Source organism: Aspergillus mulundensis (genome assembly GCF_003369625.1).
Source record: "Aspergillus mulundensis strain DSM 5745 chromosome Unknown scaffold_14, whole genome shotgun sequence".
NCBI lineage: Eukaryota > Fungi > Ascomycota > Eurotiomycetes > Eurotiales > Aspergillaceae > Aspergillus > Aspergillus mulundensis.
Genome location: NW_020797902.1, coordinates 877,067 through 890,109, shown reverse-complemented (window position 1 = coordinate 890,109; position 13,043 = coordinate 877,067). Strand labels below are relative to the sequence as shown.

Below are 13,043 nucleotides of genomic sequence, written 5' to 3'. Positions count from 1 at the left end.
TTGTCGTTCATGGGCTCGGTTAACCATGAACTGTGTACTGAGTTCGCGTCGAAGGCAGCCGGCGTCAGTTTGAGTGATTGAGCACCAGCTCACAGTCAAGGACAATAACCCAGCACGTGTAAAGGTGGATTGAGAGGCATGCGACCGACGTCTTTAATCCCAAGAGCTGAAGTCCCCGAATCCACCGCCCCCCTTGAACTTCTTCCTCGCCGGCTCAGGAACCGGCTCCTCATCCACAAACTCCACAATTTCATCCTCATCCTGCGCAGCTCTCTCAGATAGCGCCGCTTTCAGATACTTGCCAACTCCCGCAGAAGTTTCCTCTTCCCTGCTCGCACCGGGTCCCCGGATTCTCTTGCCGGTCCAAGTGACCTGGTCATCTTCAGCGCGCTTAGCAGCTTGCTCGTCATCTTCGGCGGTCTTGCTTTGGCCGTTTTCGGTGGATTGTTCGGACTGTTTCTTCTGCTTGAGGAATTCTTCGAAGGGGTCGACGAAGACAGTGACGTCGATTATGCGGACGTCGGGGGTCGGCTTGTTAGTTGTTGGGTTGACGGGGTGGGTTTCGAGCTTGTTGAGGGTTGGTGCAGAGGGGGTTGGGTCGTCGATTACGTTGCCGAAGATTGTGTGCTTGAGGTTAAGGTGAGGAAGGGCGCGGTAGGCGATGAAGCTGATAAAGTTAGTAAAAATAAACCGCCTACATGTTAACCGAGAACTTACAACTGACTGCTGTTCGTGTTCTTCCCCTTGTTGGCCATGCTGAGTGTACCCCTCGAATCATGCTTCAGCGGGCCCTCAAACTCATCGTTGAAGTATTTGCCCCAGATACTCTCGCCGCCGCGACCGGTACCTGTGGGATCACCTCCCTGGATCATGAAGCCTTTGATATTGCGATGGAAAGTTACGTCCTTGTAGTAGCCCTTCTTTGCGAGTTTGATGAAGTTCCAGACGGCCTTAGGCGCATATTCCGTGTGTAGTTCCAAGTTGATGTCGCCGGAGGTGGTCGAGATCCGAGCGTATCCCTTCTGCTTTACCCGACCTCTCTTCAGCATGTAGTCCTCATCCGACAGCAACGCAAGTTCAGCCGACGTATGAGGTGTCATTCCCGTACTGGTAAAAGACGCAGCGGCCAAGCCAGTCGTATATCGCGCCGCATTATACGGCACAGGTTTGCCAGCTTGGTAAGACGAGGTCTTCTGCAACGATTTTGCCGGCGCCTCGGTCTTAGTCACTGCAGTAGCAGCCGCATTCCCCGTCTTCTGAGCTCTCTCTTGCCGCGCCTTAGCAACCGCCTCTCTCGCCTTGAGAATCTTTGCTGAACTTCCCAGCGCATTGACATTGACGTTCCTCGAGGGATCCTCTCTCTCCCTGATCTGTTCATCCGACAATCCGCTCTCCCCCTCCTTGATGTAGTTGAACTGACTCAGATCCCTCGACTCGATATTCTGCGGATCCTGCAGCGTAATAATATCCTTGCGCGTAAACTCCTCATCCGTAACGAGGTCCCTCCACATCTTCCCCTTAATATTCAAGCGCTCAACCGTATCCCACGCAAAGACATTCCCGGTATTCCGCAGCGCAACAACATGCGTGTTATCCGTGAGAACCTTATACGTGACCGGGTCGATGTACTCGCCGGTATCGTTCTTCGCGATCGTCAATTTGATCAGATCGGAGCCCTTGAGCGGCGTCCCATCGACAGGGTTTGTGCCGTGCTTTTTGATCCAAGGGAGAATATTGGTCAGGTCGAAGATCGTGCCGGATTGCGTGCAGACGGGGTGCTCGAAGGGTTGAAGAGACAGGGAGCAGAATTTGAAGGGGAGGCGCTTGAAGGATGCGTCGCCGACACCGCGTCTAGCTTTGCCGACCCCAGCGCCCGCGCTGGCGGAGTATGCGTCGTCCGAGGCCCATTCTGAATGTGTGATCTGTGTTTCGCCGCGTCAGTACGAACTCTTTGGTCATGATGGAATCGCGTTGTACGTAGAGCTTATCCGTGCCTGCGGGAGTGTTGCGTTAGTCCAGTCACAGCAAAGAGCCTAGAATACTGACCTTTCCCCATTCTGCGACAGTAATGTATAGACTTTGATGACTTGAACTGAGCGCGATAGTTGTCCGCGGCGAGAAGCCTGAAATGATGTCGTGAAATTAGACTAACTACTTTCGGTTAGACTAGATATAGGTACCTATCTGGTATCGCTTAATGCCTTAGGCATAAGATCTATATATCCCAGACGACGCAACTTTGCTTGTTTTATTGACGTTTGACAGATTCTTAGTCCTGTCTGGCAGCTTAATCACTGGTATTATGCTGGATAGAGAGCCTAGTGAGCTGGAATGCGGAATCTGGGTCACTGTCATGCATATTCATCACAACACACTGTCAAGTCTGGCCACAATTGGCATTATGTGACTATGGCGTAAGTTCGATTTTAGGAGAATAAAGCACATTAATAGTATTTCATTGAAGTTCTATCAATGATTACAGTTTTTCTGGAAGTAGGCTAGTTAATTGCATCGCGAGTAGCGACATCAAGCTAGTTACAATAGCTAATGTAGGGCTAATTTGCAGCAAGTGGAGAATGCATAAAGCCAAATATGGAGTATGGAATAAGCTATACAGTGCATGGTCATGGCCAAAGAGATAAACTATTTATAAGTGCTTCGCTAAAGATAAGAAATCGAAAGTGTTTTCTCTACCGAACGCCTCAATGCCTTTCGTCTTGTGATCGTTAGATAGCGGCGGCAGATTAGACAACGGAAGGCTGGTAGCGTAGCGACACCACCCAGCGGTTGCCGAAGTCTATTCCATGCCGTCGGCGAGTGCCGAACTTGCGCCATGCTATTTGGGGAATTCCGATGTCTGCGACAGTGAGGTTCCAGGAGGCGCCCTCGCCAGCGAGGAGGGCGTTGACAAGCCCGGTCTTGGGCGCGCCAAGACTAACGATTGATTTGGAGTTAACGCGCAATTGCCCGCTCTCGACGATGGTTACTTCTCCTGCAGGTTTGTGAAGTTAGTGGTTTGCCTACGGTTGATTGGTTGGTATGTTGTGCTTACCAGTCGTAGCGGATAGACCGGACGGGACATCGACAGACAGGGTATCGAGACCGCTTCGGTTGACCCAGGATATCATTTCGAATGCGGTTGCTTGGTCATCGGTTCGTAGATCGTTGAAAGGAAGGTGTATTCCGAGAAGCGCGTCCAGGACTAGGTCGGGCGCGAATTCAGAAGTCGAAAGTCTCGGAGAAAGCTCCTCCCACCTAAGGAAACGGCCTCCGATCTTCTTGAAGATGTCAACCTGCTTACGACAACTCTCCAGCAGCTCAACCTCCTGCTCCACTCCGAGCATGCACACTGTCACGCGATGACCTCGGTTCCGCAGATGGCGAGCAGAAGAGATGACCCTCGCTCCAGTGCGATGATTGCCAACGAGTGCCAAAATAGTAGGTGCAGCCGCATCGCTAGCAAGAAGGCCAACTGCGGCTTCGGCAATGCTCCGCCCAGCATTTTCCGTAATCATATCCTCAGTCAAGCCAACTTCACCAATTGCCAGCTGCTCAACTTCGAGAATCTGCAGAGGGCTGACAGCTGGACAGCTTCTATTGGTAGTCGCAAGCCGTAATGTGGCGCTCGATGTGCTAGGTCCAGTAATAGGAGATGCTGAAACGTGCGTTTTAGCAAGCGGGCTACTAGATTTTGTGCGGGAGTTGCTCAATTGGTTACGCCCAACAGTATTGAGTTGTGCCGGAACCAAGGGCTGTCCAAATATTGCACTCCCCTTGCGAGACGCTCGGCCGCGGGCTGAGAGCTTTGATGCGTCGCGTCCAGAAAAGGTTCCGCTGCTGAGCTTGGCGTCGCTGGGTTCATGGTCGGTGGCAGCATTGTCGCTCTCTTCGGGGCTATCATCGAGAACGTTTTCTGACCAGTGCAAGTTCCGGCCACCATTCGTCCCAGGCTTCGGTACCCTCCTATTGAAGCTGACCAACCGTTCTTCGTCCGCGGTAGTGTCGTCATTTCTGATCTCTTCAAATACGCGTCTCTTGTCAAATTTTGAGAGGTTGCTTGCGAAATCAAATTCAGGCATTTCCTGAATATCCGCTGCTTCTTCAGTGGCCCAGCCACTGATTTGTTCGGGATAGCCTCTGCTCTTCTTCTTTCGTCGTTTGCCATTGAGTGTGCCCGTCTCTTTATATGCCTGCGGAGAGTCCAGTAGGCCAGGTGTAGAGGGTTCGACAAACGCGGTCTGGCGCCATCCTTTGCTCTTGGGGTTTGTATTGAGGGCTCCGTTATGCTCGTTGTAGACACTCGGACCCTTCTGTTTTCCCCCACGGCGGCCACGAGTAGTACCATAGCGGGTAGCTGGGATAGGAGATTCCTCAACCTGGTGTGACCGCGGGCCTTGCAGCTCCTCCACTTGAGGGGTTGACCTGTCGTCCACATTCAACTCTAGGTTACTGAACGGCTCGGTCAGCGCAGCTGGCGCTGCGTGGGGTGTCAGATGAGATGTACTGTGCGACGAGGGAATCTGCCGAGCGCTTGCACTTTCCGTGAAGCTCGGTTGATGTTGTACGCTCGCGCGGACCTCGTTGGATGGTTTCGAGAAGCTAAGGATCGCAGGGTCCACGAAAGGCTGCTGGGCTGGATATGGAGGCCCGGCGCTCCGCTTCTCTTGCGGAAGAACATGCGGAGCTTGCGCGTTCGGCCTATCCGACGGTCCCAAGGAAAGGTCCGCGATGTCTGGGGCTTCGACTGAGTATGTTGGGAGTGGATAACCGATCCACGACAATGTAGCTAAGACTCGCTGCGTTAGAGCTATGTAAGGATAATCGCAAAAACATGGGCCTCCAAAGAGCGAACGACGCAACATACCATTCCGAAGCATCAAGCGTTGGCCGATGACATCTGCGACCACACCTTGGACAGTAGCGTCGGGTGGTGCTCGGAGGGTTACCAGGACATTGTAGCCGATGAATTCAGAAGCCATGGTTTCAAGCTCGTGTGGACTTGGTGATTAGGCCAGGGGCCACAAAGAGCCCATAATATGTAGTCAAAAGTAGGCAATTTGTGCGAGGACGTAAAGAAAGCTGGGAATATACGGGGTAGCTGTGATGGGGATAGTGATGCGAACGGAAATTGTCCACCCTTTCCACGCCTCAAAGCTCTACGCGTGTCACGTGGAATTTCTATCTTATCGATAAAAGCTGCATGATTCGAGAAGTTCTACGAGTACGGAAGATGGTTTGCTAATTGGAGGTATAAAGGCGTGGTAAGCCCTGTGAAGTTTGTTTTCGGTTATTTTACTGGTGTCCATGTCCACGATCCGGTGGGATTCGCAGTGTAATAGTCAGCGGATGTGCAGGCTCCTGAGTAAAGATCTCCGGTCAGCGAACCTATACATATATTTCCACCTCTGGGCGCGGAAGCGCGGAACACCAGCTACCTAGTCTACAACTGCCCAAACTCTTATAGGTAGAATTGACCATGTGAGAATACGAAAGCTAACCAGAAGCTAGCAAACATACGCAGATGCTCCCAAGCCTCATGCCCAACACGCCCGCCATCGGCAGTCTTGCCAGCCCCATACCGCCGCCCGAAGCTCCATTCCTTCCATCTTCGGAGCCAGCCTCATCTTAGCCATTGCTGTACGGTACGTCATGAATCACGTGGCAGACAGGCTTTCCTGCCTCATTTAGGTGGATGCCAAGCTTTGTAAGGAAGTAGAGACAGGTCCCTGAATAATGAGGCTACTCGCATCTTAGACTGGGAGGGTCCTGACCTAGGTAGACAGTTATTTACTTAGTAGATCGATATTTTAAGAAGCGGCCCAGATCCTGCAATAACAATGGTTGTTGACAAAGGATGGCCGATCCAAAGATGCCCCCATTCACTGACGCCATCCTCATCCCACGTTGGGGCGAATTCCTAGACGGCTGTAAGTAGGAATAATGGGCTAGGTACGTTAGGTAGCTGTCATCGAATTCCGGGCAGAAACCTCACTTTGCCTGCTCTTATACACGTTATTTATATGCCATCGATAATTCAGGACAAAATAGCATTATTACTTGATCGTTCTAAGTTGATTTGGGCTCCACCCGTTCATGGTCACGTTAACCGTTAAATCCGACGCTACCGGCGATGATTGGAAGCCCCGGTGGCATCTCGTTCTGGGCAAACTCACCTTACTGCAGTGTATGAAACTACTATTAATAAATATCAATCGATCCCTCCTCCACCTTCCTCACGTCTCCTGCCCTTCCGACAATTCGGGCCGCTACAGCTTCTCTCAGTACAGGGAGCAACCTCTCTCTTGTCCACTGTCTCCGTGAGTGCCTTGAATCCCTCCATCTCCGCCCAGACTTGTGATCTTGATCCAAGCGCGCAGCGGGGTGGCCTATCGCTCGCCGTGCCCGAGACAAACAAACCCGCCCCTTCAGCCCAGGTTGGACAGAAAAGCATGTGGCGGTCCATTTGAAACTCTTGTTTGCCCTCCGTCAGTCACTGTTGTTGGGTTCCCCAAGGAGGAGCTTGGATCCCTGCGGTACCAAGCATCATCCGACGACAGTGCTGATTGAGAGTCATCTGAGGCTTCAAAATGGCCCGCCGCGCATCCAACCCCAGCTTCAACAGCTGTCATTGCATAGCGCCGGTTGCTGACCATATCCTTCTCATCCAGCGCTATCCCCTCTGCTCCGCCGCGATTCCCCGCTACGTCAACATCGCCCTTCGCATACGGCCCCGCTACCCTCTCTTCGTTCTCTCAAGCTCGCACCTGTACCTGCGGAATTGAAAGAAGTCCTTCAAGCTGGCAGGAAGTAAGCGAAGAAGTTTTTCCGGTCAGGGTGGCTTGCTGAACAGAATGTTCAGTGGCTCCTCGAGCCCACCCAAAGATAAATCAGATACTATCTCTCGCTCCGGTCCCATAAATACACCGTCGCTCAGTATCCAGACTGAGGGTACCAGCGGATCTCAAGGGAAATCACCCCCTCCTCCTGGCTTCTTTGCACGCAGAGCAAGCGAAGAACAGAGCCCCGGCGGCGATAAGAAGCGCCGAAGCAGCACGGTCTCAAAAGCGGCGTCATTCTTTACCAGCGCGAAAAACTCCCTGAGCCTCAGTAGTCCGCGAACCGAAAGCGCTCTTAGTTCTTCGCTTCCAGAGACATCCACCATCCACAGATACGGAAACATGGACCCGGCGCTCAATGTTCCACAGGGTTCACTGAACAACTCCGCGGGCGAGTCGTCACCAACTCCTCGATCGTCTTTTAGAGTCGGTGTCACAGAGGACCGGAATAAGAAATGTCGTCGGACCATGGAAGACACCCATGCCTATCTCTACAATTTCCTTGGCAACCCTGTACCGTCAACGCAGACAGATGAGTCTGATCATAGTTCCAATACCGGAGAATTGACGCCCGTTGTTGAAACCGACAACGGTTACTTTGCGATTTTCGACGGCCATGCAGGAACTTTCGCTGCGCAGTGGTGTGGAAAGAAGCTGCATTTGATACTGGAAGACGTAATGCGCAAGAACACAAACGCTCCTGTTCCCGAGCTGCTCGACCAGACATTTACTTCCGTTGACCAGCAACTTGAAAAGCTGCCTGTGAAGAATAGTGGTTGCACTGCAGTTGTTGCATTGCTCAGATGGGAAGATAGAATTCCTACTTCAAATTCCGTTACCGGTTCCTCTGCTATCGGGCCGGCTGCTGCTGCAGCGGCTAAGGGCGGAGCAGATTCGGAGGCCGATGATACGCCTACGCAGGAAGCCGCTGCCACCCCGGTTGCTGCTATCCCAACTAAGTTACGTGAGAAGGCCATCCGTCAGCGTGTCCTGTATACTGCCAATGTTGGCGACGCTCGTGTGATATTGTGTAGGAACGGCAAAGCCCTTCGCCTGTCTTACGACCACAAGGGTAGCGATGAGAATGAGGGGAGAAGGATCGCTAACGCGGGTGGCTTGATTCTTAATAATCGAGTTAACGGCGTTCTCGCTGTAACTAGAGCTCTTGGCGATGCGTACATCAAAGATCTTGTTACCGGTCATCCGTACACAACAGAGACTGTCATCCAGCCAGATCTTGATGAGTTCATTATCCTGGCCTGTGATGGGGTAAGTTGATGACCATTCCCAGTGTGGTTCACGAACAATGCTAATGTTTTTTTTCCCCGCAGCTCTGGGACGTGTGCAGTGACCAAGAGGCTGTCGAACTGATTCGCAATGTGCCCGATGCCCAGGAGGCATCCAAGATCCTGGTTGATCATGCCCTTGCGCGGTTCAGTACCGACAACCTTTCCTGCATGGTGATTCGTCTCAACGCAGACCGCCACCGTGAAGTTGCCAGTCGAACAGTTGACCTGGAAAGCAATCCTGGGCGCGGTGTAAGCGAGGCCGATAAGATTGTCGAAGGAGCCAGGAAGAGCATGGCGAACACTGGAATAACAGACGAATCAGAAACACTCAAGAAGGTTCATGAGGACCCGGAAGAATACACATCAGGCGAAGTTCCTGAATCAGAATTGTCTGCCTCGCCGAACGCTCCGGCCGCTACGCTTCATCATTCGAACAAGCCCGATGCAGGCAGCAGTACATGAGCGAGCAGCGAACATATAACAACACATATCTCGAGCGCCATCTAAGAAGAAATAGAAGCAAGCGCTGAAGCTATGGACATTCTGCAATCGAAATGAGACATTCTCTTCTCGCTATGTTCTGTACTGTTGCTTTATCCTTTCACATACTTTCATTTTTTTTATCATTTTCAGTTTCTACTGTTTACTTCATGGCTTAGCCACTGGCTGGCGTTGACCGCGAACTCCAGGGGCCCTTGTTATCTACCACCTAGCCTGTAAATTAGATTTTGGCTATGCAGATGGGTTTCATCTTGCGCTTACCATTTTCTCAAGGCCTTAGGTATCGGGCTTCTACGTACTTCCGTTAAGTAACCATCTATTTGTTCTGACGCGGCGCGCCTTTCGAGCTGGACCTGTCTGGCTCCTGCCGTTTACACTGTACTGTTGAGACGTCCTGCATGGCTGCGCTTCAACTTCTCCGTGTACTTGTATCTTATGTTGATATCATGAAGACTGAGTAAATATGACTGGCATTTTCTAGATATACGAGAGACGTATGTTACTTTCTATCTCTCAAACGCCATTCACATTCACTTCCGGGCATACAGGAGGGAGTCTTGAGTAAGATCTAAAAATACAAATGCGCAAAGGTAAAGAAGCACAATATAGATATCCAATATCAATCAATATCCACACGAAGGCCATCGTCGATCGATCAATACAAAATACAAAGCCTAGCTAGCTGCGGCTAGCTGAACTGACCTAGCGCGCCATCTAGGCCGTGGCCTCCTCTGTCTTCTTCTCCTTGAACTGCTTGTCTGCGAGGATCTCAACGCCGTAAATTGGCTTCGCTCCGGGCATCACGTGGTCACGACTGAGGTCCAACTCACCGTGTAGAACGCGCTCCGGCCAGGTTTCGGCCCACCGGGCGTTATGCAGATCGTTCCAGAGGATCTTCACCATGTCTGTTGGGGAGCGGACAGGAGCGCCCTCAGTCGACTCGTTCGCAGGGTCCTGAATCTTGTAGGCGACTTTATCCGTGCTCAGAGTGGCTTCGAAGTTGGCAATTCGCTCAGCGTGCCCAACCTGCTTGGCCTCTTCCTTCTTGCGAGCTGCCCGGCGACGGCGTCTGGCGCCACGAGTCAGATATCCTCTCTTGCCATCAGCAAATCCGTCCTGGATTTCCTGTTCCTGGATTGCCAAGACGGCGGAGACATCGGCAACGCTGGTAGCCTTCTGGTCCATTACGGCGCGAGCTCGGTCCTTCTTCTCCATCAACCAGCCGATCTTGTCGTTGTATTTCTCGTCAAACTCTTCCGCCTCTTTTGGACTCCGTGGTCGCTTCTGGCTAAGGAATTTCTCTGTGATAGTGATCATTTCCCGTGGCGGGTCGAGCTGGCGTTGCATGGAGAACTCGCGGAGGAGATGGTATGCGCGGAGACCGATCTTGGAGTCGTTGAAGTGAACGGAGAAGTAGGGAACCCACATGTCCTTTCGAAGGGTCGCGGGGACGGTCTTCTTGCCGTGGTATAGCAGTTGCTTGAGGACGTTGGTTTTCTAGCGAGAACAACGACATCAGTAGGCGAAGCAATGACTGCCCATACAAAGCACCACTTACCTCGAGGTATCGCGTCAGTGAGTACACCACCTGGTTTGTGCGGATGTTATGGTAGACGAAGATGTTCTTTCCGTGCGTCAAGGCATTGATGGCCTTCCGTAACCGCACACCCTCCTTGTATTGATGTGTCTTGAACGCATTGGAGTTCTGCTCCCGGGGTTTGCCCTGGATAACACTGTGGTTCTCAATAGGCGGACGGCGGATAATGTTCCAGGTACCGATCTTGGTGGGATCTAGGATCTTTTCGAAGGTCCCCTTGAGGGTCTTCGTCTGGACTGGTTGTGAGGCCATTGCGGCCAAACGCGGGTCTGCGCCTCGCGTCTAGTGTGTCAAAGGTGGTCGTAGGAGGAAAAGAGCCAAATCCGCTCTATCGCATTGCCGGTAGCGAAGGAAATCGGCTGTCCGTGAGGTGGTCTGTTTGGCGGAGTTGAAGGTGAAGGGCGGATCATCAATTTTTCGGCGGCCGGACGGGGGAAACCGCCTTGAGACTAAGCCGGCAGCTGTCCGAGTGGAGTTGGAGATCCCAACCTCAACTTAACCTCCAGTGTTTGTCCTTTCTTTACAATTAAACGTTACTCGTCGCGTCTATCATTGTTGTGATCAATTTGCTTATATGGCGACTGGATGAGGACGAAAGTGCGATTAAGCTCCCTTGACGGATCGCAATGGCGACAGCCAACACCGCAGATAGGCTGATCAATGACGATGCTGGCAGTCGCCGCGATAGACCGTTTCACTTCCCGTCGGTGAGTTATCATCTGCAAGGGGCGATTTAATGGGCTTGCGAAAGGCTGATGACCATCGCGTTAGAGCCGAAAGCTGCGCCATCTACAAGGTGTTTCCATCCGGAACCTTGTTGTCAACCCTCCAAGCAGATCTCGCGGGAAACCAATCGACGATGAGGACATTCCAAACTCCCTTCAATCGCCGTCTAAGATACTCGCGCGGGAAACTAATCGTTCGTTAAACCAATCGCGATCGTTCTCGGATCTCAAATCCTCCCCGCTATCTGGCAATCAGAATGTCTGTACCGAGCAGCGACTCTCTTTGCGGCAGGCCCGTCGACAGAGTACCCTGCCATGGAACGACCCTGATCCGCAAATGCGACAGTCGAAATTGGAGGACATCACGCGTAGTCGAATGGCAAACACTTGGTTCTCGATCCATTGTGAGGGCATTGACGAGCCCGTGTACGTCAGTGAGGTTGTGGAGGATGCGATGAATCCCAACTTCCGAGCTTTTGATCTCAACTTCTGCGGACCGCTTGTTTCGCGCTTGGATTATCTTACTTTACGACTCTGGGTAAAGACGGCGAGAATGGATGACTATATGGTGCTGGTGGAGTTGCAATTGCACTTTCAGTCACTCCAGTTTTTGGGGCGCTCGTTGGATAGCTTTCACCAGCCTCTGCCTGCCAACTCCGTTCTTTTCCATTTTCCAGATGGCGTGTACACAAATCTGACAGATATTCCACCAGTGCGGACGCCGTTACCTGCACCGAATTCTAAATCCAGTGCTACTGCTGTGTCAACGTCATCGTACGACGCCCTGATGCGACTTGCAAACTTGGACGAATGTATCCAGGATGCCCTGATAACACGGGAAAAACTTGAATCACAGATCAACTCAATTCTGGAGAAGAACCAACATGCCGTGCACACCACAGGCGAAGCGTCCCGGGCCAAGGATAAGCTCACCCTTACTAGAAACGCAGTCTCAGGCGAGCGCAAACAACTGCGCCTGGCCAACAAACGCAAGGAAGAGCTGATCGCTAGTATCAAGAGCAGAAAAGAAGCCATGGAGCATGGCACCCGCAACCGCGAAGCAGTGCGTAGCCATCTTCCGGATGCGCGAACGAAACTCGGCTCCAGCATGAAATTGCTGGACCAGAATACAGAAGGAACCAAGGGCCAGATCCGGCGCATATCTGAAGATATCCTCGATATCTACCCAATTGAGCCAATCCGTGATAAGCCGCTTGCCTTTACCATTGCTGGCATGGCTCTTCCCAATTCGAACTTCACAGATGTCGATCGGGACGCGGTGGCAGCAGCGCTTGGCTATACCGCGCATCTAGTTTACTTGCTATCGTTTTACCTTTCCATTCCAGTGCCGTATCCGATCACGCCGTACCTGTCAAACTCGCTAATCCATGACCCCGTGTCTACCTCTCTCCCTCAGAGGACGTACCCGCTCCACCCGGTCAATGTGCAGTACAGGTTCGAATACGGAGTGTTTTTACTCAACAAAGATATCGAGTTCCTCCTGAACAAACAGGGACTGCGGGTCCTCGATATTCGACACACACTGCCAAACTTGAAATATCTTTTGTATGTTCTAACCGCACGCTCGTCGGAGCTTCCCGCAAGGAAAGCTGGGGGGATTCGCGGACTTCTTCCAGGACGCCTGACACCCAGTCTCTCCCGTCGCGGCAGCGAAGACAGCGTTGTGTATGGCGAGACCGTGAATCCTCGACGAGGGTTGAGTCCAATGTCGACATCGAATGGAGAGATTGCACTAAACAAAAGGAAGAAACCAATTGCCTCCATTCCAAGCGGATCAGCTTCGTTTGGCGTGGCTTAACGGGGCAACGGCGATGTAACTACGCAACTTGGCTAGTTTGTGATCGCGGGCGACTAGGTTGATTGTACCATTAGTGGATTTATTTGCAGCGTCTTGGTTCGTTATCCGGCTCGTTCAGCCTATCTGTACAGCACTTGGTCATATTTAGCGCACTAGGAACGAGACTTGTATATATGTCGAGTGACATTCCCAGGGGCATTTGAGGACCAGGGTTCATAAAGGACAGCTTGGAGGAACTTGGCATAATCTAAGAAACAGGGGTCCAAGCCCTGTGGA

The 13,043-nt window shown here is 52.0% G+C and overlaps 5 protein-coding genes across 5 annotated transcripts; 2 read left to right on the top strand and 3 right to left on the bottom strand.

Annotated features, from left to right (window-relative positions):
* Positions 1-153: 153 nt before the first annotated feature.
* On the bottom strand, positions 154-2,056 carry DSM5745_10261 (PPIL2 family peptidylprolyl isomerase; the record flags this gene model as incomplete). Its single annotated transcript, XM_026752277.1, has 4 exons — positions 154-667; positions 718-1,922; positions 1,978-1,994; positions 2,047-2,056. 4 exons carry the CDS (start codon positions 2,054-2,056, stop codon positions 154-156), a joined length of 1,746 nt encoding a protein of 581 aa, XP_026599339.1.
* A 688-nt stretch (positions 2,057-2,744) lies between these two features.
* DSM5745_10260 (mRNA decapping enhancer EDC3) lies at positions 2,745-4,979 on the bottom strand (the record flags this gene model as incomplete). Its single annotated transcript, XM_026752276.1, has 3 exons — positions 2,745-2,992; positions 3,053-4,786; positions 4,865-4,979. 3 exons carry the CDS (start codon positions 4,977-4,979, stop codon positions 2,745-2,747), a joined length of 2,097 nt encoding a protein of 698 aa, XP_026599338.1.
* A 1,608-nt stretch (positions 4,980-6,587) lies between these two features.
* ptcG (type 2C protein phosphatase PTC1) lies at positions 6,588-8,587 on the top strand (the record flags this gene model as incomplete). Its single annotated transcript, XM_026752275.1, has 3 exons — positions 6,588-6,766; positions 6,860-8,105; positions 8,168-8,587. 3 exons carry the CDS (start codon positions 6,588-6,590, stop codon positions 8,585-8,587), a joined length of 1,845 nt encoding a protein of 614 aa, XP_026599337.1.
* Positions 8,588-9,340: 753 nt separating this feature from the next.
* On the bottom strand, positions 9,341-10,475 carry DSM5745_10258 (mitochondrial 54S ribosomal protein mL67; the record flags this gene model as incomplete). Its single annotated transcript, XM_026752274.1, has 2 exons — positions 9,341-10,123; positions 10,185-10,475. The coding sequence occupies 2 exons, from the start codon at positions 10,473-10,475 to the stop codon at positions 9,341-9,343; spliced, it is 1,074 nt and encodes a 357-aa protein (XP_026599336.1).
* Positions 10,476-10,849: 374 nt separating this feature from the next.
* On the top strand, positions 10,850-12,767 carry DSM5745_10257 (putative UV radiation resistance protein (UVRAG); the record flags this gene model as incomplete). Its single annotated transcript, XM_026752273.1, has 2 exons — positions 10,850-10,930; positions 10,995-12,767. 2 exons carry the CDS (start codon positions 10,850-10,852, stop codon positions 12,765-12,767), a joined length of 1,854 nt encoding a protein of 617 aa, XP_026599335.1.
* Between the last annotated feature and the right edge of the window lie 276 nt (positions 12,768-13,043).